The sequence below is a fragment of the Falco biarmicus genome, chromosome 4 (assembly GCF_023638135.1).
Source record: "Falco biarmicus isolate bFalBia1 chromosome 4, bFalBia1.pri, whole genome shotgun sequence".
Taxonomy (NCBI): Eukaryota; Metazoa; Chordata; class Aves; order Falconiformes; family Falconidae; genus Falco; species Falco biarmicus.
In genome coordinates, this window is record NC_079291.1 from 30,358,920 (window position 1) to 30,383,742 (window position 24,823).

General features: G+C 40.3%; 1 protein-coding gene across 2 annotated transcripts in view; it reads right to left on the minus strand.

Moving 5' to 3' along the window:
• The window catches only part of BZW2 (basic leucine zipper and W2 domains 2), a 56,571-nt gene that overhangs the window by 3,724 nt on the left and 28,024 nt on the right, over positions 1-24,823 (minus strand). For both annotated transcript variants that reach the window (XM_056334037.1, XM_056334036.1), the window contains 6 exons: positions 22,307-22,372; positions 15,877-16,012; positions 12,416-12,525; positions 9,698-9,868; positions 9,073-9,219; positions 4,910-5,048 (listed from right to left, as the gene is read on the minus strand). In XM_056334037.1, the coding sequence (XP_056190012.1) occupies positions 4,910-5,048; positions 9,073-9,219; positions 9,698-9,868; positions 12,416-12,525; positions 15,877-16,012; positions 22,307-22,372 (769 nt within the window). The remainder of the gene's footprint in view (positions 1-4,909; positions 5,049-9,072; positions 9,220-9,697; positions 9,869-12,415; positions 12,526-15,876; positions 16,013-22,306; positions 22,373-24,823) is intronic.

Below are 24,823 nucleotides of genomic sequence, written 5' to 3' on the forward strand. Positions count from 1 at the left end.
CAACCCACCCCAGTGGACTTTTTCTCCAACGTAACCGGGACACACGACTTAAGACAGAGGCTCCAAACATGTTGCATTAAATACTTGCCAGTAGTCTTTATCAGCAGCTCAAAGGCATTACAGCATTTAACAAATCGGGATTTTCATTTAGGAAACCTCAAAATATTTCACACGGATTCATGGAACTGCAGTGTAATCCCTGCATGTAAAAAGCTTATGTGCACCATAGTCCTGAGCTCACACAACTACATCCGCAGAATTACTCGGGGTGTGACAGTTATTATGATCCTTAGGGACAGGCAAAGAAAATCGGGAGAGGACAGATTTCAGGGGGGAGGGGAGGAGGGGAAAGGGTTGAGCAACCCCCTCCCTAGCTCAAGCTAGCTCTTGGGTGTTGTGGACATTTAAAAACATGCAGCTGCTGTACAGAAGCAGCTGCAGAAGCCCACTGCTGCATTACAGTCCGTATTACAATACTGTGCCAGGAAGCACCTCCAGGCAGGCACGTATCTCAGTTCAACAGTAACAGGATTTACATTTAGTTTTTTGATTTGCAGACTGTACGCTCAAGGGGTTTGCTACCAAAGAGGAAGGGGGAACGTCTCCCTCCCTCCCCAAAACCCCAAACCTGGTAACAGCAGCATGCTTTCTCACTGTGTGCCTCAAAGATTATAACATTCTCAATCCAGGTGGATGAAAAATTTGCCTGTATGTAACTCCATAGCAATAAGCCTCCTACAGTAACAGAAAAGAACAAAATGAATTCAACTCCAAAAAGGACAACTCCAACTCTCCTTTCTTTTCTGAACAATATTATTTGTAACACATTCGTGCCTCCAGTGCTCATAAGAGATGATATGCTCTTGTCAGTACAGAGATGCCCAATTAAACAATCATGCAGGACAGGGTATAGTTAATCCTACTTCTCTAGGTTGCTTTGAAGCAATGGGAACACTGGGGGAGACGGGAGGAGGAAGGGAATGATTCATTTTGTATATTTATAGTTATTCCTCATTAAATTTGATTATAGATACATTTCAACAGCTGAACACTGTGGTTTGTGGGCGTGTGCACATCATTTTCACCACAGTCCCAGGTGATGTCAGCCTGAGAGAGCTGGTTTATCCTGCAGGTGCAGCCAGCTGCCACTCACACCACCCACAGCCAGAGCCTCCAGGGATGTCCCTCATGAAAGGGAGAAGCTGCAGAGCAGAGACTGAAAAGCCCCGTGTCTTTACTGCAGGGTTAACTGGAAAGTTACTTGAAGTTCAGGTCTCAGCTTTGTACTAAATCACCCAGTCTGAATGAGTTTCTGCTTTCAACTCAAGCTGCGTAGCCATCGGCAGTAAAGGGAAAAGCGCACCCTGTCAGCTGCCAACGCAGCCAATCAACCTGCATAATTCAACTCTGTCACAGCTAACTCAGTTGGGAGGACAGAGCCTTAAGGCAAGGGCTCTTTCAATGCAAGGAGTATCACCCACAGTGCAGTTACGGTCTCCATGGTATTTTTTTTTCTGGGAAAAATTCGCATCTAGTACCAAAAGAAAGTACTTGAATAATGGAAGATATTTCAAGATAATTGTGTTCCATCAAAATGCAAAACCTGTGTATCAAGCGGAACTGGAAGATTCCGTTCTTGTAAGCATGGGATTCCTGCAGCGTTTGAGAAGACAGCCTGCATCATTTGGTTGCAACAACTCCATACTGCAGAAGAGTATCTCTGAGGCCTATTCATGCTGCCGCAAACCAGACTATGACTCCACATACGCTTCTGATTTATTTTCTTTCTGTATATTGTAAACATTGTCCTGAATTCTAATGCAGAAGTACACAGAGGCTTTGTGCCTGCTAAGGGTGTTTGCTGTTCAAAGGGTGAAATTCTGATCCTTATGAAAGGAATGGTTATTAAATTCAATAGGGTCAAGATTTCACTTTTGAAATGCCCAGGTCAGACACAAGCTAAAAAAAGGGGAGATTCTGCAAGTGACTCTGATATATAGCATGTAATCCAATAACAATAATGCTTAATTAACCCACAGTTAAAGGACACACTGCAACACGGAGTGGACTAAAAACCAACATTCAACTTACATAATTAGCAAGGAGGCTGGTGAACTTACTCGGTATCCCTCAGAAGAACTCAGCAATTCTTATTCTGCAGCTGGCACGTTTACAATTGCACTGGCTTTAAGTGATAACCAGAAAAACAACCTGATCATAGCCAGGGATCACTGGACAGCTTGTTTTTCTCTACATTGTACCAGGAACAGAAAGATATAATAATGTTGACAAGTTTCAACTGACTACAGAACTGCTTTTGCAGATGATACCTACAAGCAGGTAAGAAGCTGCTCCCCACATAAGGGGAAACAGGGCTTGGGCTTTCATTGGGGGAAAAGGGGATATTCCTCCTTGTTCAGAGACAGAATAAAAGAAACCAAACAGCACAGGCTTTCAAGACCTTCTAGATGCTAATGAGTCCCATCATTCTTGTTTATATGTTTAGGTATCACCAGGTAATTCCCAGGAAAGTAACCCAAGGGCTACTTTATGATGGAAATATTGGAAAGATTTAAATGCAAGATGTTGGACATGCTGACAAGAGGCAGTCATACAATTTAATTTGTCAAAGCATGAGTGGCATTTGGTGCCTATCATCACTGCTGACTACGTTCACGCCCAGGAAACACTCCCTCATAATGAGTAATAAGCAATAAACTGTCATTCATGCTGGTAGATAGCTGTGTTTCTGTCTGCCCATCCACAGATACTTCAGATGCCTTTATATGTCACTAGAAAAAGTTAATTGGGTACCCTGAAGCCTCTCGGATCCTGTGCAGGTTACACCTGAAGCACAACAGAAGGAGAACGCGGGCATCTGTTGTCCCCTTACCACTGACAGAGCCAGTAATAGCTTGTAGGGGTCGTCTTCCTTGACTATTAGGAAACACAAGATACGCTGTCATCAGCAACTTATCTACAATGAAGTGTATTTCTCTAAAAAGACTTGATGGCTTGTTTCTAGTTGATAGGTATGATCTGGGGAGAAGGAGGGGGTGAGGTCTACCAGCACTGAAACAAAGCAGAGGCAGGCAGCATGGCTCTGGACAAGCCAAAGCCACGAGCTGCTAAAGCTCAGTAACACCATGTGGGAGAAACAGGAACTGGAGGACTACCAGTGCTCTCGGAATCCTCCCTGGTGAATGCAGTGGCGTGTCCTCACCTAACGGACACCGTCTCACTGCAAAGATGCCTTAACACAGATGGAAACGAAGACTTCCTTGCTGTGCCCAGCACTCAGAAGTGCCCTACGGCCAGCGGCTGCAAAGGCAGGTGAGGAGCTGGTAGCAGGCAGCAGGAAGCCTGCCAAACAGGGCAGAGCTTCAGCCTCCGCGGGCCAGGACGGCTGGCAGCTGCAGCAGGCGCCGAGGCAGGTGCTCCGGCACGCCTGCCTGAGGTATTTCAGGCAGCAATATGGGCACAGCGAGTATCGCGCTTGTGGGACACGCTGAACTCGCAGCTTCCACCAACAGGCTATACAGTAGCTCCAAACACTCTCCTAGACATCATGTGAATCCTGAACAATATTGTGGCACCCGTAGTGCTGAGGCTAACGTCTTCTCACCCTTCCTAACAAGCCTGCCTGAGAGCTTCTCCAGAGTCAGAACAAGAGCATGCAGGCTGAGCAAGCAGATGGGAACAGGGTTCTTGGACCATGTTAAATTTAACATACAATTTAGTGATTAACGTTCTTCCTTTTTTTTTTTTAATGCTTTGGAATGTCAGGGTTGCACTTGCTGGCTAACACAGCAATGAATTCACAAAAATTCTGAAGGGAATCCAAACCAAAACTATTTCTGGTTTAACAATCATTTATGGGCTGAGTGCACAGCAGTTACAGCACTCATTCACCATGTCCAAAGTGAATTTTCTTTTCCAAAGAAAAACGAATAAAGTGCTTGCTGCAGGTTGCAGTTTCAAATCTGTCCTCAGTCATTAATAATGTTTACAATTTGTAGAATTTGACGGTAGCAGGACAAAGTGTATTGCTTTTTCATTTAAACATTGAGGCCATGGCATATTGACACAGGGATAGAAATAAATCCACATGATTCACTTAATTCTGCCTTCTGAAGCCATGGAATTATTTTAACGGTCTGAACATGTTTGCCTTGAACATGTGCCTGGGCACAACAGGGCGAACAAAGACCAGTATTGGGTTTCTACTCCCACTGATTCTTCTCCTTCAACTATTTATAGCAAGAATGTCAGAACAAACTGTTTAAAGGCACCCCCTCATCACATGCAGTGCAAGACCATTAGTCTCTATGACAACCCCATCAGAATAAACTTGTGAAGAAGTCAACTTCACAACAAAAATGAAATCCCTCAGACTATGGCACCTGTAAGAAATTGGCAGGGAAAGGAAAAGGGAAAGAAGAATAACGAAAGCTCCTTCTACCAGGGAGGGATTAACAAAAAACAAACAAAAACCAACCACAAATCCTGAAAAAAACCATCTTCCTACCACGAGGGTTTGCAATTTCAAGGTTTCTTAAAACCAAGCTCTAATCTACTTTTTAAATCCTCCAGGAATTTGTAGAAACATCTTCCTAGAACTGGTTTTATACAAGGACTAAGCTGCACTTGAACAGACTGTGGATGGTGCCTGGCTCCTGCTGGTGCTTCTTGACTACAGGATAAACGCAACAGAGGGAGAAGGGCTTGTTTTGGCTTTTCCTGCTGCCACACGCTCCTTTGAACTATCAAAGCGTCTTTCAGGGTTCAACTCCAACACAACCTTCTTGTATGCAATACTCCGAGAATGTCTGTTTCCTATCCCATCACAGCTGTGTGGATTCCCTATGCCAACCACTCACAGTATAGAAGAGTGAATATAAATTTTTACCTTTATAAAAGAGTACCACTATCTTCTGAAAGGCTTTCATGAAGTGGATGTTGTCATAACAGTACTCCTGCACCTTCTGGAGAAGAATCAGCTCTGACTGGCCTTGAGTGCTGAACACAGCAAGCAGGGGGGCATATTGCTAAAAGGAAGAGAGGGTAAAAACCAAAATACATGTCAATGTCAGTACTGCTGTTTGTACTTCTCACAAGGTAGCACGCTACTGATTCAGGAGTGATGCTTTATTGATGTTCACGATGTAAGACATCTAAGGATTAAGTGTATGAAAATACAAATCTCTAGTTTCACAGCGGTTTCAGAAGTCCCAGGAACTGGAATTAAATTAATCCCAGTTAACTGTGATCAAGTGTCATTATGTTTTCTCATTATCATCATCCGAGTATCATGACAATCTTTGCTTTGGTGAACAGCAACGTATTCAAACCACGATATTAACTGCTAACGTTATTCTGACATGACAGTAGCAGTACATTTCATTGTCTTTTCCCAGAGTTTATTATTGTAATAAAAGATAAATAAAAAACTTCTTTGTTATGCATTTTTCCCCCTCTTATTTCAGATCTTAAAATTAAAAATTACATTAAAGGATCATACCCTGTTCACTCTGTCCTACAGTATTTATATCCGTATTTCTCCAATTTCCTTTCCTCGTACGCTGTAATGAGTCCAGCTAAGACTGTGATCTTAAATTTAGTGCAATATTAAGAGCATTTTTCAGAGCTGAAGGGAAGATGAATTACCCTTGATCTTCAGAGCCCCTAGCCAAATGTACATGAAGGTTACTGTTTAAATTGTTCTTGCACTGATCAGTTCAGCCTTTCTTCATAATTTTCAGTAACACTCTCAGTTTAGTGTTTTTCAGCTGGATTTGCAGTGGCCTGATATCACAGAGTTCTGGTCTGTGCAACCAGGGCTGCCAATGGATGCTGGCCAGTAACAAATGACCCAACACCCACAGCACTGATGGGCATGCTCAAAAGTACATCCACTTCAGGAGTTGTCTACAAGAGGCTAAATCCTGAGGGTTTTACTCAATATGATCTGCGGAAAAAAACTATTCAAAAACATGAAAATCAACTGAAATTTGAAAGGTCCAGAATGTCCTCTGCAAAATAATTATCAGCTATTAACTTAAAGAAAGAGCAAGAAATCACACAGCAACTGTAACAAGAGCAGCTAGGAAGGCAGACAGTATTTTGGAAGAAACTCCTTTAAAAAGTACCTACCACAAATTACTAGATGTAGCTAACACCAGAGGTTGAGTTTTTCCACTTCTGGCAGGTACATCCAAGTCCTTAGAAACAATGTTACTGTTTTGGTAAAAGCACTGCAAAACTTGTGCAGTCTGTGCAGGACTCTCTATTTTTCCGGTTTGGTCCTTGAACCATCCAGCTGGTTATCTAGGCAGGTTGCAGGCAGGCGGGGCAATACACATTGAGGTTTGTTTATTTTACAGCCTCAGCAGAAGCCACTCCCATCCCCAGGTTTGTGAGGTGCAGCTGTTTATAAGCATTAAGTAATTTATACTAAAAATCCTATATTTTCAATTTAGACAACACCTTAATCTTGCCACATCTGACTAGCTCTCTTCACATGCCTCTATCACTCCTCAACCGGTACAGACTTGTAAGTTTCACAAGTGTCTAACTGACTAAGGAACCATAGAATTAGCTTCTGCTTTGCTGGCTGAGCTAAGTGGCAATATTTTCTATTTGCCTCGGGTTAGGTAGCAGCGGGTCAGCAGCTGCAGTGTCACGAAGCTCACATCCCAGCCTTGCCTGCAGTGCGAATTGGGTGGGGAGCATCCTCCAGACATGGGGAACGTCTTGTCTCTGCACCGAGGGTGACCCAGGGGCTAAGCCCCAGTGTCACAGCGAGGTTACTGGGACAATAAGGAGCTTATCCTGTAAGATTCAGGGTTTAGCAGCTTGCCCTGTCTCCTTCTGAGTGCATCTCTCCTGCCAGTTCTGTCATATGGACGGCAGGCATGACATTTACTGCACTGCCCGAGTACGCTGGTTCATGGCTGCCCACCACCTCCACTGGGAAGCCACCCATGCAGCAAGGCTTGTTAAGAACTGTAAACTAGGTCACTGTTCTGTGCCTTGATACATCTTTTCAGGGGTCCCTTGTACACAGCTTACTAAAAGAAATCTAATAAACTGAAGAGACTGGTACCCAGCTGTCAAAGCTTTGGGAGCTGTGCTTTGTTGAAGTTATCTGTCAGGTACAGCCATGCAGGAATAAATCCCACCACCAGGCATGGCCCATGTCAAGTATGTCTTCATACACATCCTGACTCACACCACCAGGGTGAAACGACTCCGTGATAGTTTCAGGGCATGTTGACACACAGGAGGGCACAGGAGCTGGGCTCTGTCATGCTAACATTGCTAACCTCAGTTTGGGAGTTGACTCACACATTGGGGCGGTCAGCTGAGAGCCCAAAGAGAGGAATCCAATATCGTCTCCATCTATCCACAGAGGAAGGATGTGAAACAAATGCTGTTCATTTTTTAACATGGAAATGTAAAGATAACAGCTAGCGAAGTCTAAATTTCTATTTCTCCTGCTTCTGTTAAAATCTTAACTGTAAGTGCAAATAGTAAATACCCCATACACACTTGTCCTCTGTTTTTAGGCAGCAGATGTAGCTGCAAAGATGCCCATCTTACATAGGCAAAACGCTTTACCTTATGAGTGGGGTTACGCACATAGCTGACGGCTTGGGTCAGTGAGATGCATAGGACTAAGCATCCAGTCAACAATATTTACACTAAGCCAGCTATGCCTCTCTTTTCCCAGTGTTCAAATACTCCAAAAAGCGTTTGTTAATTTGCCCTGCAGTACTAAGACAATAAATCTCAGTGGATACTCTATTGCAACTTGAAGAGATATGATCAATTATTACATCAAAAAGAAAAACAATGTCTTTCCTCCTTCTGAGAACTACCTCATCTTTTTACTGCTATTTGGGTCACTTCAGAAGAAAGACTTCAAAGCATTCAATTTTACTATCAAAGACTACGTAAGATCCCAAGAGACTACACTTCTAGGATGACTGATTGGGAAACCAAATTCAGGTTTGGTAGGACAACAGTAGTAAGAGCTAATCCAACGTGGGAACTCCAAATATGTAGAGGCATCCAACGTGAAGAAGAAAGGAATTCAGATCAAGCTTAAAATCCATTCTATCATAAAGAATAAAGTAAAGATTGCTTCTGTCTTAGGGCAAATCTTTGCAGCCCTGGCTATGAGGGAGTATTCTCTTGCTCGCGGTTTACCAGCTTAAAAGGACTAACTGCTGAAAAGCTTCTGCCTCTGTTCTCCATTCAAGTGTCTTGCACCACACGATTCCTTCAGACTTAGATGAGGAATACCAACCATAACGACTCCACAACACCTCTGCATTGTTTTTCGGTTTTGGGGTCTTCTTGCACTCCAGGGTCACAAGCTTTTTGTACCAACCATGATACTGCAATCTGTCATCACTTAGCAAACTGCAGCCTGCCTTCCTAAGCATTCTGTTCTCTCATCCACAAGGATGGTACCTGGATGAGAGTAACCACACTACAGAGTGCACATGCTCTCAAGCCAGCTCCTGGCTCGTTAGTTGACAAGTCATTGAGTATCCAGCTCCCACAGTCAACATCAGCAACAGCCATTTCACAGATTCTGAGCTCAGTACCCTGTCTAGATCTAACTACCTCTGTGCAAAGCCAGCGCAGGTGCAGCCTCACCATGCTCCCAAGAAGTCTTTGCTTCTTGCAAAGACATTGCAAAGGCAGTTCTGCAGGCAGGTTCAATCAAACGCTGAGGCATTTGCTTAGCCCTGTCCCCAGTGCAAGGAGCCTTTCAGGACCTGTTGCACTGAGAAAGCACAATGCAGAGGCGCTCAGGCTGTGACCACCACAGTTTGCACTGGCTCTTTGCACTGTATGCCTCAGGGCATTCGATAGTCTGAACTACCTCAACCTTGCATTCACTTAACCAAAGGAGAAGGGACTACACACAATGCTTGATGTGCTCAGTATCAGTCCTCAGAATTCTTCAGTCTCCTGGATTTAAACAGGTAAAAACTTGACAGCTGTAGAATGTATTTGTTAATTCACAACAGCCCTTCCACTCTATACACATGCACTCACCTTTAGGTGTTTGAGGGCCTGCTCTGCAACCAGCTCTTCTTTCTTGTTCCATTCCACAGCATTCATGACACAGGTCCACAGGAGACCAATCACTGCCGGCTCTGGCAGCTCATTTCTTTTCATTTCCTCTTTTACATAAAGCACTACCTGGAGCAGGAAATAAGTAATGTTTCCAATCAGCCAAAACCGATGCTGACTTCAATACTTGCAGTCATTTACAAATAACACCACAATATAGAAGTAATAAGAAACAAAATCAAAACAACAATAATAATTAAAAAAAACCATTTAGCATGCTTTTATATTTAGCAACGTTACTATAACTTGACTAAAGTTTTGTTCCTCCTCTCCAACCTAACAGTTAATGTCGTTAAATGAAATCCATTCCACCAAGCATAACTGAACAAAACCCCCCACCCTGTAGGCAGCTGCACTTATAAATCCAGAGGATGTTTTGTTGCTTTAGCCTTAAGCAGAGTGAACTGATGAATAAATTAAAATAATTAACAGAAAAACAGAAGAAATCTATGTGGCGTTCATACCTGTTTCTCTCAACCTAGTATTGACTTAAGTCTTTGACTATGATTATTTGAACAGAAAGTTGTAAAAAAACCCCACTCTTTACCTCTTTAATTGGGCATTCCTGAGAGAGACGTTCTTGCAGCTCTTTTTGAAGTTCTTTACGAGTCCCCAGTGACTGCTGAACTCTAAGGAAATCTGAGAGCTCTTTTAGACCTGCTTCAGTAAAATACTTGGCAAAATGGTCCACATTCTGCCGGTTGGCTGGAAATAGTTCCTAAAAAGACAGGAAGGCTCTCTGTTAAATAAATAACCAATTGTGACTCTCGACAGAATAGAAGGAACATTTTTTACGAATGAACAATGGGAGTCACCTGGTACCGCGCTTGAAAAAAGTCAATGCTTACATTAACACTGGAAAAATCAACAGTTCACTCGTGTTTCATTACAGCGGAGGGGAAAAACGATGCCTGGTTATGCAAAAACCCTAAAACTCAGTCCGTGTGAACTGCACGTACTTATGAATAGCTGTGAGGTAAAGATGTGGCTCAAAACAGCCCCCACAGAAACTACACTTTTTCCAGATTCCAAGAGTCTTGTAGGGAAAGTACAAAGGAATAGATGGTAAAGCCATTACATGCGAAGCACCTTTACTACGCCCTCTCAGTGCCTCCACACACTTCCCTCTTAAAAAAAACACCACACTTAGCAATATGTAAGTGGCCCAGGCACCCTGGCCTGATGTGATCGTTGCTCAGCAGAGTAGCAATCACTAATGCATCATTTAAAAAAAATCACAAAACCCACTATGTATTGCATTACCTCCTGTAGGCATTTCTAAATCATAGATTGACAGTGTCTTTGAATTATTAAAGTCCAGCTACTTAGAAAATTTGAAAATATTCTTAAACTTTGCTACAGCAAATGTGCCATCTTGACAAGGATTCAATGTCATTTGCTCACCACCCAGCTAACCATCTGTCCTGGTTTCAGCTGGGATAGAGTTAATTATCTTCTTAGAAGCTAGTGTGGTGCTGTGGTTTAGCTTTGATGTGAGAACAACGCTGATAACACACTGATGGTTTTAGTTGCTGCTAAGTAACATTTATACTAAGTCAAAGACTTTTCAGTTCCTCAGGCCTTGTTAGTGAAAAGGCTGGAGGGGCACAAGGAATTGGGAGGGGACACAGCCAGGGCAGCTGACCCAAACTAGCCAAAGCAGTATTCCATACCATGGGACGGCACGCCTGGTATATATACCTGGGGGTTGGCCGGGGCAGGCAGGTCGTTGCTCAGGGGCTGGCTGGGCATCAGCTGGCAGGTGGTGAGCAGCTGCATTGTGCACTGCGTGTTTCTTTCTTCCTTTCCCTCTCGATTTTATTCTTTCCCTCCCTCTTTTTTTTTTTTTACAACTTTTGCAATCATTATTGTTCTTTCATTTTTATTCTATTTCAATTATTAAATTGCTCTTATCTCAACCCTCGAGTTTTACATTCCTTTCCAACTCTCCTCCCCATCCCTCTGGGTGAGGGGGTGTGTGAGAGAGCGGCTGCGTGGTACTTAATTACCAGCCGGGGTTAAACCAGGACACCATCTATAAACAACTTGTGGGACAGCATTTTTTTGTTGTTGTTGCAAAGAAGCTAGAGACCCTCAGTATGGTTACTTACTAAAAATGAGATTAAGACGACAGTTTCATGAAGCCATCTATGCCAGGCCACTTCATCTGTTACTTTGTAGTTGTTTAATATAGCCATCTATGCCAGGCCACATCATCTGTTACTTTGTAGTTGTTTAATATAGCAGCATAATGAGACCCAACAGCTGAAAGTTTAAGTCAGTCAAGTTTCAAATAGAAAGAAGACGCAGTTTGCTTTTTTCCTCTCTCTAATAAACAGTGTAATTAGCCCATTTCCCAGCTTTACGGCAAATTTTTTATGACTTGGAGTCTTAAAATCAAATACTAATTGAAGAGATGAAGGAGTGTGGGAGGCTGCTTCATTTCTGAAAGATTTTTCCTTAATCATAAATTATTGAGGTAGAAACAGGAAATACTACTGAAATTCTCCAGGCAGTGCTACACAAGATGTAGCATATTTGATTGGATTATCACAGCAGAAATCTTTTTGAGGATTAAAAAAACCCTAATGATCTTCAGACAGACACTGGGAGAGAAAGGCACATGACATTGCTGCATATTCATGTATACTCTAAATACCTCAGGCCATTGCTACAAAGCCAGAACACAGGTTTGGAGTCCAAAGGCTGAAAAGCCTTCCTGCATTGCTCCTACTAGGTCTGCTGTCATCACTGCAGGGCCAGTTACGCTACCCAGATGGCTACTGCTGTAGAAAATTAGCTTACTGTCCTTTTGCTATACTATTTAAACACTGTCACTTTGGAACCTTATATTCTACTCATAACACTTGACACTTTATTATTTAAAAAAGTAAAACATAATTCAAAAAAAATAAAAGTCCACACAAAGCTGCTGGTGGTTTGTTTTGTTAGCAGTGGTTAAGAAAAAAACCACACATTTAATTAATTCCCAAGCCCCATATACACAGTCTTTCAGAAGGCATTTAACCACAGGATAAATAGAGACAGAATGTAAAAACATGTGATATTTAATATCCCTGAACCTATATGAATGCTACAGCCATATGAATATTGCTGTGATTCAAAATATTTGGAAAAAAAAAAAAAAAAAAAAGGTAAGAGTCTGAGGGGGAGTTTACATGCTTACAGCAAACTACCATCTGCATTTTATTTCCTTCTCTTTCCTAAGGAGACATAAGGGTTATTGAAAATATCTTGTACTTACTAGCAATCTCTTATCAAGGTTGGCTTTTCTTAAAGCAGAGGTAACAGAATTGGCATCTTTCTCTGCCATCCATGCCTTAAAAAGCTTTACAGCAAAAGAGGCTGCAATCCCTGTTTGAGAGGAAACACACACTTCAGCAATTTTCAGCATGAATTAGAGATGGGCGTAAGAATTACAAGGTTACAACATGGTTACAAGAATATGGAATGTCCATACATTCATGACAATGGGACCAAACATGTAGAGCTGAAATGTTTTTTGTTTTCTTTCATGCAGTATTAATTTTCTGAAGTATGCTTGATTGTTTGAAAAATCTTTTCATTTTGTATCACTCATCATCCATTCACTTGTTCAAAGATTTTCTCTGCAATTTTTTTTCCTACCTCCTCAATTTACAGACCAATTCCAATGCAAAAGGAAAAGTTACACAATAAATCAGTATGGAAATGAAGGCACAAAATAGTAAAGGATAGTTAGGAATAAGAAGTGGAAAAAACATATCTTCAAAGAGCTTTTAAGCAAGTCCTGGAACAGGGTTAAATGACTGCAACTTAAAGGAAACTGATTGTACCCTGTCCTCCTAGGAGGCATTTAGTAGCTGGTAGGACCAGGCACAAATACTATTTTAAGTGGAAAAACTCCTTCCTTAAAATACAACTTAGTGTTTTGTGCATTAAATCAAATGAACTCTACCTCGGCTAGCTGTAGGTTTCCCAGGGAAGCTAACAAACCATTAGCCCCACACCTCCTGTTTCCTAGAGAGCACCACCACGGCTCTGCTCTGGCTTCTTGGCTGCGAGTAGCAAGTGCAGGGAGCTGAAGGAAGCTGAACGGTCTGAGATGGAGACCCAGCTCATCCTTGAGAAAGGTCCTTGACAGGCCAGTTATGCTTCTCTGTACTACACTCATATCAACATTTACAGTGCTATGGAGAGTGGTGATAATGGTATACTATGCTACAGCCGGTTGTTACAGTTTTCTGTTTCACCTCCAAACAGTCCTGAAGCTCCGAGAGCTACATGGGACATACTGGTAGGAAGTAGCTTCATCATTCTTAGTCATTGCACTTTATAGATAGATATCCATTCTTTTTACTTCCAGGACTGACTAAATGAGTCATCAAACAAGAACAGAAGAAATTATTCCCAGAGCAGTGTAAACTTCATTAACATTCATTACAGATCTTGACTGTTACGACAGTTTTGGCAACCTTATTTCTAGAGCTTAGTACTACTTTAAGGATCTTGCATTACAACTATGTGGAACCATGGATGCTCAAAACCACGCCAAGAGGTACAAATACAACTTCGGGCTTGTTTTACATGTGTACAGCAGGTTCAAAGTGAAATCAGCATGATGCAGCAATTTTAAGTACCGTAGGCTGACCAGTCAAGACTCACAAAGCCTGGTCCACCAACAGGGGACCTAGGAGTAACTTCCACCTCTGATTTCTGAACCTGCAAACACAGTTCGGCATATCCAACATGGGGCTTACGTGTTCAATACCAAAATTGAATGGAACAGTCTCTGTCACAATGCACTGTCCCAGTACCCATGTCCTAAACCCTTTTTCAAGTTTTAGCTCAAAACAAAACAAGTTTTATGTCAGTACCAGTATTAGAGGAAGATTGTTCTAGGGCTTCACTACTCACAGACGTTTTCAAACTTGTAGTTTACAGACCAAATTTATCACCGGCCAGTTCCTGTATGTAAGATGAATGCCATTAGCTGCTCTTTGCATTTGCACTGGTCTTCCAGCATGGGTGACAAGAAGGGTACACTAACCCTGATGATGTTCCACCACTGTCTAGACCCTTCTTTGTCCTTGCTAGAGACAACCCCCCCCAACATTTTTTTTTACACCTATACATCACAGTAAAAGTAATGACAACACTGAAAATAAGTAATACTAAAACGCATTTGGTATCTGCCCTCAAACTTGACAGATCTCCTGTCTGCAATCTACCCTTATCTCACTTTCAGCCAATTCCTTGATAATATTACAATTCCCATGCTGATCAACAACTCCCTCAGCTCACCTAATCGTTTCCTCATGTATTTTAACTTTCCCTGCGGGCAGCATGGGTTTTTGTAAGTCAAAGAATGTATCAAGCTTATTTTTATAACCTGTTTTAAGCCTTGCTCTTTTTCCTGTTTCTCAATTATCTTTGCATCTTTAATTATTCTTCCATAAAAGATCTATTTCAGGACACTGATTGAAAAATCTTTTCCTCCAATGCTGACACAGGTATGTTTTTAGTATATATAAACCAAGAACCAAAAGTATATGTAAGCTCCTGACAAAAGTTTAGGGCTCCCAGAAACATAAGTCCATAATGCAAATGGAATTTGTTCTAGGATTCCTACATAACAATTGTATTCCTAAAATGTTAAAATTTAAAATTTAACAAATTGCTGGAGTTTTAAAAAAATACGAGTTTTCATATGCCTCTTGTCTTTCCCCATAACTAGGAACAGACTACGCTTTAAAAAAATTGCAGGCAATCACCCTAACACATGGATTAGTGCTTGTTTGAATTTTCTCCTACTTAAATTTTGATTCTGAAAGCTGTGAGTGATGACAGAGCAAAGCTGCAGCTGTGTCTTTTCTTTCTGCAGCATTTCGAAAACAAATGTAATGATTATCATGCGGCAAATGAGAACATGAAGTTAGAATACGTTTTTTTTAAATGAAGATTAGAATAAATTTTAGCTAATATATAGTTCTTTAACAAAACCAGAAAGATTTTGTGTAAACTGTTCAGCACTGACAGTGCATTTGTAATTATTTCAGGTAGACAGTAACTGGCAGAGAGAGACATTGTTGAACAAGCATGTGGGAAATCAGGACTCCAAGGCTGATGGCTATAAATAAGTAACCAAATAAAAACCCACAAAAAAAAAAAAGTCATCCCAAAAAGACATTATACCCTAAGACTGAAAGAACAGTTACTCATCACATGGTGAATACAAGTCCGTGGGAAAGTGTATCAATCTGATCACTACTGGTATGAGGGCAAAAATAAAGGTTTGAGGGGCTTTTTTATTCTGCAGTATCCAAGTTGGCCTGTATGTGCTCGCTGTCCCGCTTCACACTCAAATTCACACAATATTGGCAACACTTGAAAAAATCCTAGTAGACATATCTCAGGAATAGATGTTATACTCCACACTTTTATAGTATCACAATAATACATATATTGTGCACACACATGTATAACTTCCAAAAAACATAACTCCTTTGGGGTTTGTTTTTGCTTTTTGTTGCCTTTTTCCTATACTTGACCACCCTCTTACTAGATTTCATAAAGTATGTTAGCCATTGCTGTCTGTATATGCTTCTGCATTAAAATACTGATTTCTGTTGTACAGTTACAAGCTTCCAATGTATAAAATATGTTGCAATAAAATACATCCCCTATTAAAGCTGATATAAGAAAAAAGACCATATAGAAAATTACCTTCTTTGACTATACTGTCGGTGAAGAGGCTTGTTAAAATTGTAGCAGGAAGAGTCCCGTTGGCTAACAGGATGCCAGAAAGCATTGCCAGCTTTGTCTGTTCTGTCTCAGTAAAGGCTTTAAGAAACAGCAGAAGCTGTGGGTCAGACAAGGGGGAAAAAAAAAAAAAAAAAAAAAGGAGTTGAGCCATAGGCAATGAAAACAAGTCAAGACTAATGTTAGCACAGTTAAGTTCTTCTTTCTCAAGAAGTCCCACTATAATTAATAGCAAACATGTCAAAATCTGTCCTGAAACATGGCAATACTATTTCACCGATTCTTGTAATTTCACTTTTTGTAAGAATGTAAGCATGTGGAATACAGCCTTACTCAGGGAGACAATCCAAATATACAAATATATGGGTAAAACCAGAAATGCTTGGTAAAGGCTTGAGACCCACAAATTACAGGATGGCAGACTTACTGATTTCAACAGGCTGACAGGAGCCTGCCCATTCACATATTCAGACTTTGGACTAAGCCCCGCACAGCTGTAGTGTATTTTCTAGCTTACAAAAACTATTACTTATACAAACAAAAGAAGGATGAGAAAGTTTCCTGTTTTCCTTTTGGGGAAGAGAACACAACACAATCACAACAGATTTTCTATTGGCTAAAATAAGAGATTACATGTAAAGTTCAGGCATTCTTGATAAAGCTGACAAAAGACAGACAGGAACAAAACCTGCTTTAAAACCTCACCATTCCCACTACTAATTACAAGAGGAAAGAGATAGGTTGAAGAAGGATTACAAATCTTAACACCTTAAATGCTAGAAGATCTGAACCATGTATTTAACTTAAAAGTCCAAAAATGGCAATTAAGTCTATTTTAAATATCTTAAGATCATATGTCAAAATTAATTACTTGAAAGCGCATTGATGAAGTACATTAGACCTCTTTTCCTTTACACCAGGAAAAAAGTTGTGCAAAACAAGATTTTGTCACTAGCATTACTGTTAACACATTAGCAATCACAATATGGGTGATGGGAAAAAGGAGGCTAGACAGCAAAGGGCAGCTTCATTCGTTGCAAAAAGCTGCTGACTCCATCAGAAGCTCACTTCCAAATTTACTGCCACCACACACACACACAAAAAAAAAAAGACTGCAGACATCCATTTCTGGAGTTAAAATGGAACTCTCATTTCCTTGTTCAGCTACCAGCACTTTATTCACTACCTTCTGCTGTCATGATACCCTTTTTCCTTCTCCAAATGGGCAACAGATGCAATCAAAGCAGAACAGCTCATTCTGATGGAAAATTCCCACCCAGTTTCCAAATTAAGGGTATTTCTTAATTACCAAATTCTACCCATACAAAGGGACAGCATATCACACACTCCAGTGCTTGTTTGTTACCACAGAGCGTCAGAGCTCTTCTCCAAGATACCTAAGCAACCTATAATTAACTGCAAACCTTTCTGAATGTAGTGATACTTTAAAAACCTGGATAAATAATGAAGTTAGTTATTAAAACTCACGTCTTGTTTTATGAATAGCTCTGCTCTGTATCAGCGAACAGAACTAAAAAAAACCTCATTCATTCCGTGGTACTTACATCATAACATCAGCTTTAAAATTACAGCTTACACAGGCCTGAATGATTCAGCCACAGACAAATCCTTTGGGTTTTTTTAGCAGGCTTCAGCCAAATGACTGCAACACGCAGTTTTAGCTTAAAAGAAGAATTATGAAACTATAAAATCTCAAGGTGTAATTTTATTTCAACAAACTGTGACCCACAACCAAAAAATGTATGAAAATTTGGGATGCAGATGAATGGAATTATTATTTCTAAATATATGGAGGAGAGAGAAGCGGTGTGCTGAATTTCCAAATGCAGCAATTAACTGGTCCATATAATGGTGCAGGAAAAGGAACTCCAGGGCCACATTTAATAAGACTTTTTTACAGAATTTCAATATAAGCCTAGTGTAAAATGGAGGCCTGGGGATTTAAAGCTTTCTTTATACAAACTTTATCAATAATACTCTACCAAAATGAGATCTGCCCAACAAGAAAAAAAATGCTGGAATTAGACCTTTTGTTCTTTACTGTAACTACTAAGACTGAGCATGTTAACAAAGAGGAAACAGCTTTAGATTTCTGTATAGCCTACTTAACTCTTCTTCCTTCTGCTCCCATGCAAGCAAAAGATGACCATTCTGATTAGAAAGTGGTCACACTCATTACTTTAACACGACAGACCAGGTTTTGACATACTTCTGAGCTATAACCTCCACTGGATTTTGTCAGTAAGGACTAGATCACGAACAGTTTCACCCATTCTTTTCAGATTTGAGTCATAAAAGCAAAACCGGCAGGAAATTCAGCTGCAAAGCCAGAATTATGCAGTCCAAGGTAGAAAAGGATTCTAAGAGAAGGACATCCAAATATTTATCAACTCTGGTTTTGAGAAATCTGTATTTGTTCAAATATTTTGTAAGGCCTGAAATCACCTACCTATGAAGTCCACAGACTCATCCTCTTCCCCTTCTTTTGAAACATGTATCTTGCAAGTCTCTTAGCATAAATCTGAATTATAGGGTTCTTGAACTGTACCCCATTGCAGTATGTTCTGAGCAGCAATCTCATCTCCCACACATCTCTCACTATTTAAACCACTGTTGGTGCTACTAGGATAATTTTTGCTTTACTAATATTTTTTAAAAGCAGCTCAAATAAATGTACATGTCATTTTCTGCTGTTCAAGGATATTATTCTATACTTTCAAGCAATTGTGAAACAGTCTGATTTAGAGGGAGACTGGGTGATAGGATGAATAAAACCTCTAATGAACCTACTTAAAAACCATCAAAAAGAACAAAACATTCAGTTCAAAGCTGTTGTTTCAGATTTTTATCGCTGTTTACTTTAAGAGCTTTACTTTTACCATCATGATTACATACCTCAGCAGGGAAGTCACAGAATGTCCAAGTCACTTCAGAATAGTACCAAATCACCCACAGAAAGTTCTCCAAGCTGATGCTTCCCTGCTGTTAGCAAAGCACTGGCTTTGCTGCTTTTGTTACAGATACAGACTGATTCCAGACATAAAATGCACAGTTCTGGCTCAACATTTTGTACTTCTCTCATAGCTTTAAGAACTCCCACCTATTTAAGTGGGAGTTCAGAATGCCTAATAAGCACAAGACCAGACCTAATGTGCTGTTTCATGCTATTTCTGCCTTTAAAGAAAAAGTCTTCTGGGCACAAAAGATATGCACAAGTAAAGACATACATGCAATGTTAAAAAGCATACAAGAAAAACAAGTGCTTCTGCTCTCCTCTTGTGATCTGGAAACCTTGATAGTGAAAATTAAGGAATTTTATCCACACAGGAGTGTGGTGTCTTCTTATATCTTCATTATCTGAACTGATCTGTTGGTTTAGCATCTGATAGTTTGTCACATTTGTAGACAGCACTGAATTGTCAGCAATGGAGAAGGCAGCTAACAACAGATACCTGCTGACCCATTCTTGCCTTTCATTTAGCTGACTTGAAGCATCTCTATTTACTCCCCATTTAATCTCAGAATGTTAGTCTCCTCTTATGAAACGTCCCAAGTTGATTTAGGGTTCTTTCATTAGGAAAACAGGACCACAAAGGACCTCGTAACACCTCCCAGTACGTACGACAGCCTCATATGATTTAATAGTATTTACCGCTGTTAAGACCAAAAATGTACTTACCTGTACTTTATCCCAATTTTGATAATAAAAACATCTATATGGAATGCTACTTAAACATGCAAACATACTATATAAACAGCTAATATTGCATTCTTCATCCACTGACCTGAACAGAAATACATACGTAAGAAAGATGAACACAAATTTGGAACTGAGAATTTTACTGAAATTATTGCAAAATGCTGTCATAGGTCTATGCCAGTATACTGGGCAGCGCTCATATGAACTTAAAACTGCTTATGTCAAAAAACAGCAGGTCAACAATGCACTTAATCATCTTTGTCTTCTGTTGAAACTGCTTGCACAAAAGAATTTAGACATAAAACTTCAGAGGTATGATTTGCTTATGTCACTAGAAGAAAGAACAACTGGCAATTTTTGGGGTACAGAGTTAAGAAATGAAACAACCGAAAGCCAGAAGCAGACAAAAAAGGGAAAGGTGCTGGGAAATAATAATGTCCTAATGGCAGAATTTTGAACTGGAAGACAAAAAGCAAATACTTGTACAAATACTGCCATTTAAAACAATCTCTCTTGAAAGAGAAGTCCCACTGACACCATTTGCTTTTTTACAGTAAAACTGCTGGTATTGCCTTTGGTTTTTTCAGCATGACTTCTTCTGCGAGGAGAGCGAATTTTCCCCCAAGTGCTCTAGCTGCCTAATGAATCTGCCAGAAAAATCACTTCCATTGCTGGGACAACCCATGAAACAACATCAAGGAGTCACTTTTGCTTTTCTAACCACCAACTGCAGTAGTCCTTGAACTACTAAATCTTACAGAAACACCTAGAAACACTGATTTATCTGTCTTCTGACCCTCTATGAGCACCTACTCTTATAGAAGTTATTGAACACAGGGGTTAAAGCATTAAATAGTTAAAAACCCAGCAGCTTCATCAGCAAGATGACAGTCACTTGGTGGGTTCACACAAGCAGGGGGAGGCAGAAGGTAAGCAAAAGGCATCTATGAACAGTCCTCAAGGGTTTTAAGGCAATGACAGAGCAGGTGCAATACACAGGCCCAAAGACCTTCACAACCACCTTTCTAGTTTCTAATTCTTTGATAAACTGCAATAACCAAGGAAGAGGGCACACCTGGCACCCACACTGAAAGGCCAGGTCCCCAGGAGCCACACAGAGATTTGCACCAGCACTAAGGGTGATGAAGGAAGGGCAGATAGAAAAAAATTCTCCTCAGCCTGGGACCACGATGCAGACCTAATCCCATGATCTGTCATGTAAGATGTAATGTGACACTGAAAAGTATACAAAAAGCATGTACATAAAATAGAGACCTGCAGTCTGCAAGGTGAACAAACCCACTCTGACTCCCCACTTCCATGACTAGGATGCTTCCCATGGCTTTAAATTAGTAGCATGGCTCCAGTCACTCTGCACCTCAAATAATTTCCTTCTCTCAAGCTAGCATATGGCTAAACTTTACATCGGGGGCACTTGTTCTTCAGCTGAAGAGTCAAATTATTATATATTAACCAGTTTCATCTTGTCATTAAGTGTTGCAAAGTGAATTCTTAGGAACTTAGAGGGTTCAAAGCCAAGCAAGTTACAGAAGAGAGAGGAGGCGGCTTGAATTGACATGGTATTTGCTTAATATGCTGAACACTCTGAAACTTGAATGTTATGAGTCAGCGCTTCTCATGTCAGTGATTATAGTAATTAACAGCAAGAACATTAGATTTTCGTGGGGACAGAGGTAAATTTAGGTCTTTAGAATGATGTATTGAGCAACCAGCATCAGCTGATAGGCATGCTGGCCACAAGTGCAAAAAAATTTTCCTATAAGCAAGAATGTATAAATCTGAGCCAAATTTATTCAGCCACAAGAGGTGGTGGTAAGGCATCACTTCCACACTTACCCTCACTTGACTTCTGCAGCAATCTTTCTAACGTTTAAATAATATGGAAATGCTTTCAACAGACATAGTATTTTACTCACAGGACAGGTTTTACCATTATCAGCATGCCTGTTAACTTACAGCACAGCCCACTGTTTATTATTCAGACCATTAGAAAAAGATACATTTGTTACTAGGAACTCAAAACAGACAAAACAAATCTGTATTTTGTTTTTCAAAAATTTCCACCCAGGTTTCTCCTGCCTCCTTAAAATTCAGTATCACAAACCAAGACAATATCCACAAATATCCACTACAGTCTTAACAGGCAAATCCTGAGAACTCAGCCAGCGGTGATGACTTTCCCCTGCACATATCTATGACCTTGAATACAAAAACTTGTGGTTAGGATTCATTCCACAGTGCAGCAGTAGTTTAATACTCGTACATCAGGTGCCATTCTGCACAGTTGATTTGCACCTCTTCTATGGGAAAATCACAGAGAGCTGTTCTGTTAGGACAGTAACACCACCTCTTGTTAAGAGCTACACCCCAAAACATATCGAAGATCTGCACAAAAAAGCCTGGGATAAGAAGATGGGTATGGTCAAAGCAACCAAAGGAAACATTAATTCAGAATTACTCTACTTCAAGTGCTGTCAGCAGTATTCCCACAGAGCTAAATTTGCACACTAAAGCTACCATCTGTAGATTCCATCCTCTTTTCCAGTAGAGCTAAATAAAGCATGTAACAGTGCCACACTTGTATATATACAATTATATTAGACATAGGGTAAGAAATATTAACACTAAAGAGGAGACTGCCAGCAACATTACCTTTTTGATTTCATCTTCAAATGCTTTCTCCAGGTATTTGTATCTCCTGATAAGTTTATTGAAGACCTAAAGATAAACATAGATAAACTTAAAAAACTGTAACAATCACAGCCATCCCTCTCTACAAAAAAACAAGACTGCCACTACTGAATCCATAAAGAATATCTTTTGACTAATCCATGATAAGACAGTTTTTTCTTTTTGTTGTCTCCACAGAAGGAAAGAAAAAGTAGGAAGCACTACTGGCTTCTCACACTCTAATATTCCACAGTTCTTTGACATTGTTTCCAGGAATTAAGCAGCCAGCGCAGTATATCTGCAATTATGTGTTGCATTGTCTATCTCATGGCAGACCACGAAACATCCCTCTCTATTAGTTTGTTCACGAGTGGAAAAATACAAGTTTTGCAATTCTTGCTTCACAGAGGAATGTATGAATCAGAATTTACTGCAGTTCAAGAACGGTCTTTTTCGTATTTCTCAAAATTTCATCCATACACTACTTTTCACCCTATCCATAGATCAAAAGCAAGGGAAAGGAGAAGGAGAGGGAGGTTAAATCTGCACCCTTCCCCTGGTAATGCAGGGCTCTGCTCTCTGGGGAAGTTGTCAGGTGTAAGCCAATGGAGTGAGGCAGTCAGGCACTGCTGGGCATCTTCAATAGATGCAGGATCTTTGTCGAACAAGTGAAAAAATCAAGTTGTGGCCATGCTGAGAGGCAGAGATATACAGAATTCTAATAAAGTGTAAGACGAAAATGTAAGCTAGCATCTTGTTCACATCTCCAAACATAGTTTTGTGTATTTTCAGAAGCCCTTGTAAATGACAATTTACACTTCATAAGCAAATAAACTGCTAATATAGCAACACGAGCTTTAGTATTTTTTCTTGAAAACTTTTCAGTCTTTGACTGAAACCACAAAAAAAAAGCCACACTACTAGTTCATTTGTGAGGCAGAGTAAGAAATTACCTGGAAGATAAGGAAGCTCCAAACACTGTTTTAGTCTAACACCACTTTTTTATAATACAGTAAGAGCTCTATTTCCCATCACGCGTGAAAAAAAAAAAAACTGGTGAGGTATATAAAACGATACATCTCTTCAGACATTAACTACAAAATGTTGACTGATTTTTGTGTCTTTTGGTTTGAAATGCAGTGAATACACTGAAAATTTCACTTCAGATCCTTAAGTCCTCCCCTTTCCATTTTCTAACATGCGACCTTTTACTTTAAAAAAATTCTCCTTGAGGGACTGGTACTGCCAATTTTTGTTACCAAACATTTACCAAAAATACTAAAATTCAAGACGACAGAAACAATGCTTTTACCAATAACAGATTTTCCTGAGGTAAATACCCTGTTTGTAAGAGATGATAAAGCTGATAATATTGACTCCCTTTCCAGAAATAAGTGTATCTTGTGTATTTCACTTTTTCAGACTATCAAAGATGTGTTTTTAAAGGACCTTTCTGCCATTTAGCAAATATTTGTTACTGATGCAGATGCTGAACTCTGCATCCTTTAAAATCAACCACGAACCTTTTCAGCAACTTACCACCCTCAACTCCTTAAGCAGGGACAGTGGCTTTTATGCTTTCATTCACTGTCTCCAGCATCCTGATAATAACTAGTTATTTTTAAAGATAAATACATTACTTAATTAACAATAGACTTTTGATATATGGGAGTTTAAACGGTGTTGCATTTTTATGCAGTCCTACTTGTATCCAGAATTGCATGGTGGATTCCAACTTTCAATAAAGCTTTCAATAGAATTCTTACTGTATTTTCTCACATAATTATCACAATCCGTTAGAGTGTCACACAATGTTAGCTTCTCTTCAACAATGTTTTAGGCTTTGTTGCGTTTTTATTTCACACAGGCCTATTTGTGCAAGCCTTATTCCTGCAAGAAGAAATTATATATCACATATGTAAGAGAAATGAAAGCTCTTGGAATATATGCCCAACTCCTAACTTGAGCTACTCTTACACAACTGAAGCTCGGAGGCATGAGCTTTATATTTTTTTGTCATTCATATACTTCATAGAACCATTTAGACTAGGAAAGACCTTTAAGATCAAGTCCAACCATTACCCTAGTGCTCCCGAGTCCACCACTAAACCGTGTTCCCCCACATCTACATGCTTTTTAAACACCTCCAGGGATGGTGACTCAACCACTTCCCTGGGCAAGCTGTCCCAATGTGTGACAACCCTTTTGGTTAATTTTTTTTCCATCTAAATATCCAATCTAAACCTCCCTGGTACAACATGAAGCTGTCTCCTCTTGTCCTATCGCTTGTTACCTGGGAGAAGAGACCAACACCCACCTCGCTACAACCTCCCTTCAGGCAGTTGTAGAGAGCGATAAGGTCTCCCCTGACCCTCCTTTTCTCCAAGCTAAACAACCCCAGTTCCCTCAGCAAGACTTGTTTTCCAGACCCTTCACCACCCTCGTTGCCCTTCTCTAGACAGGCTCCAGCACCTCAGTGTCTTTCTTGTAGTGAGGGGC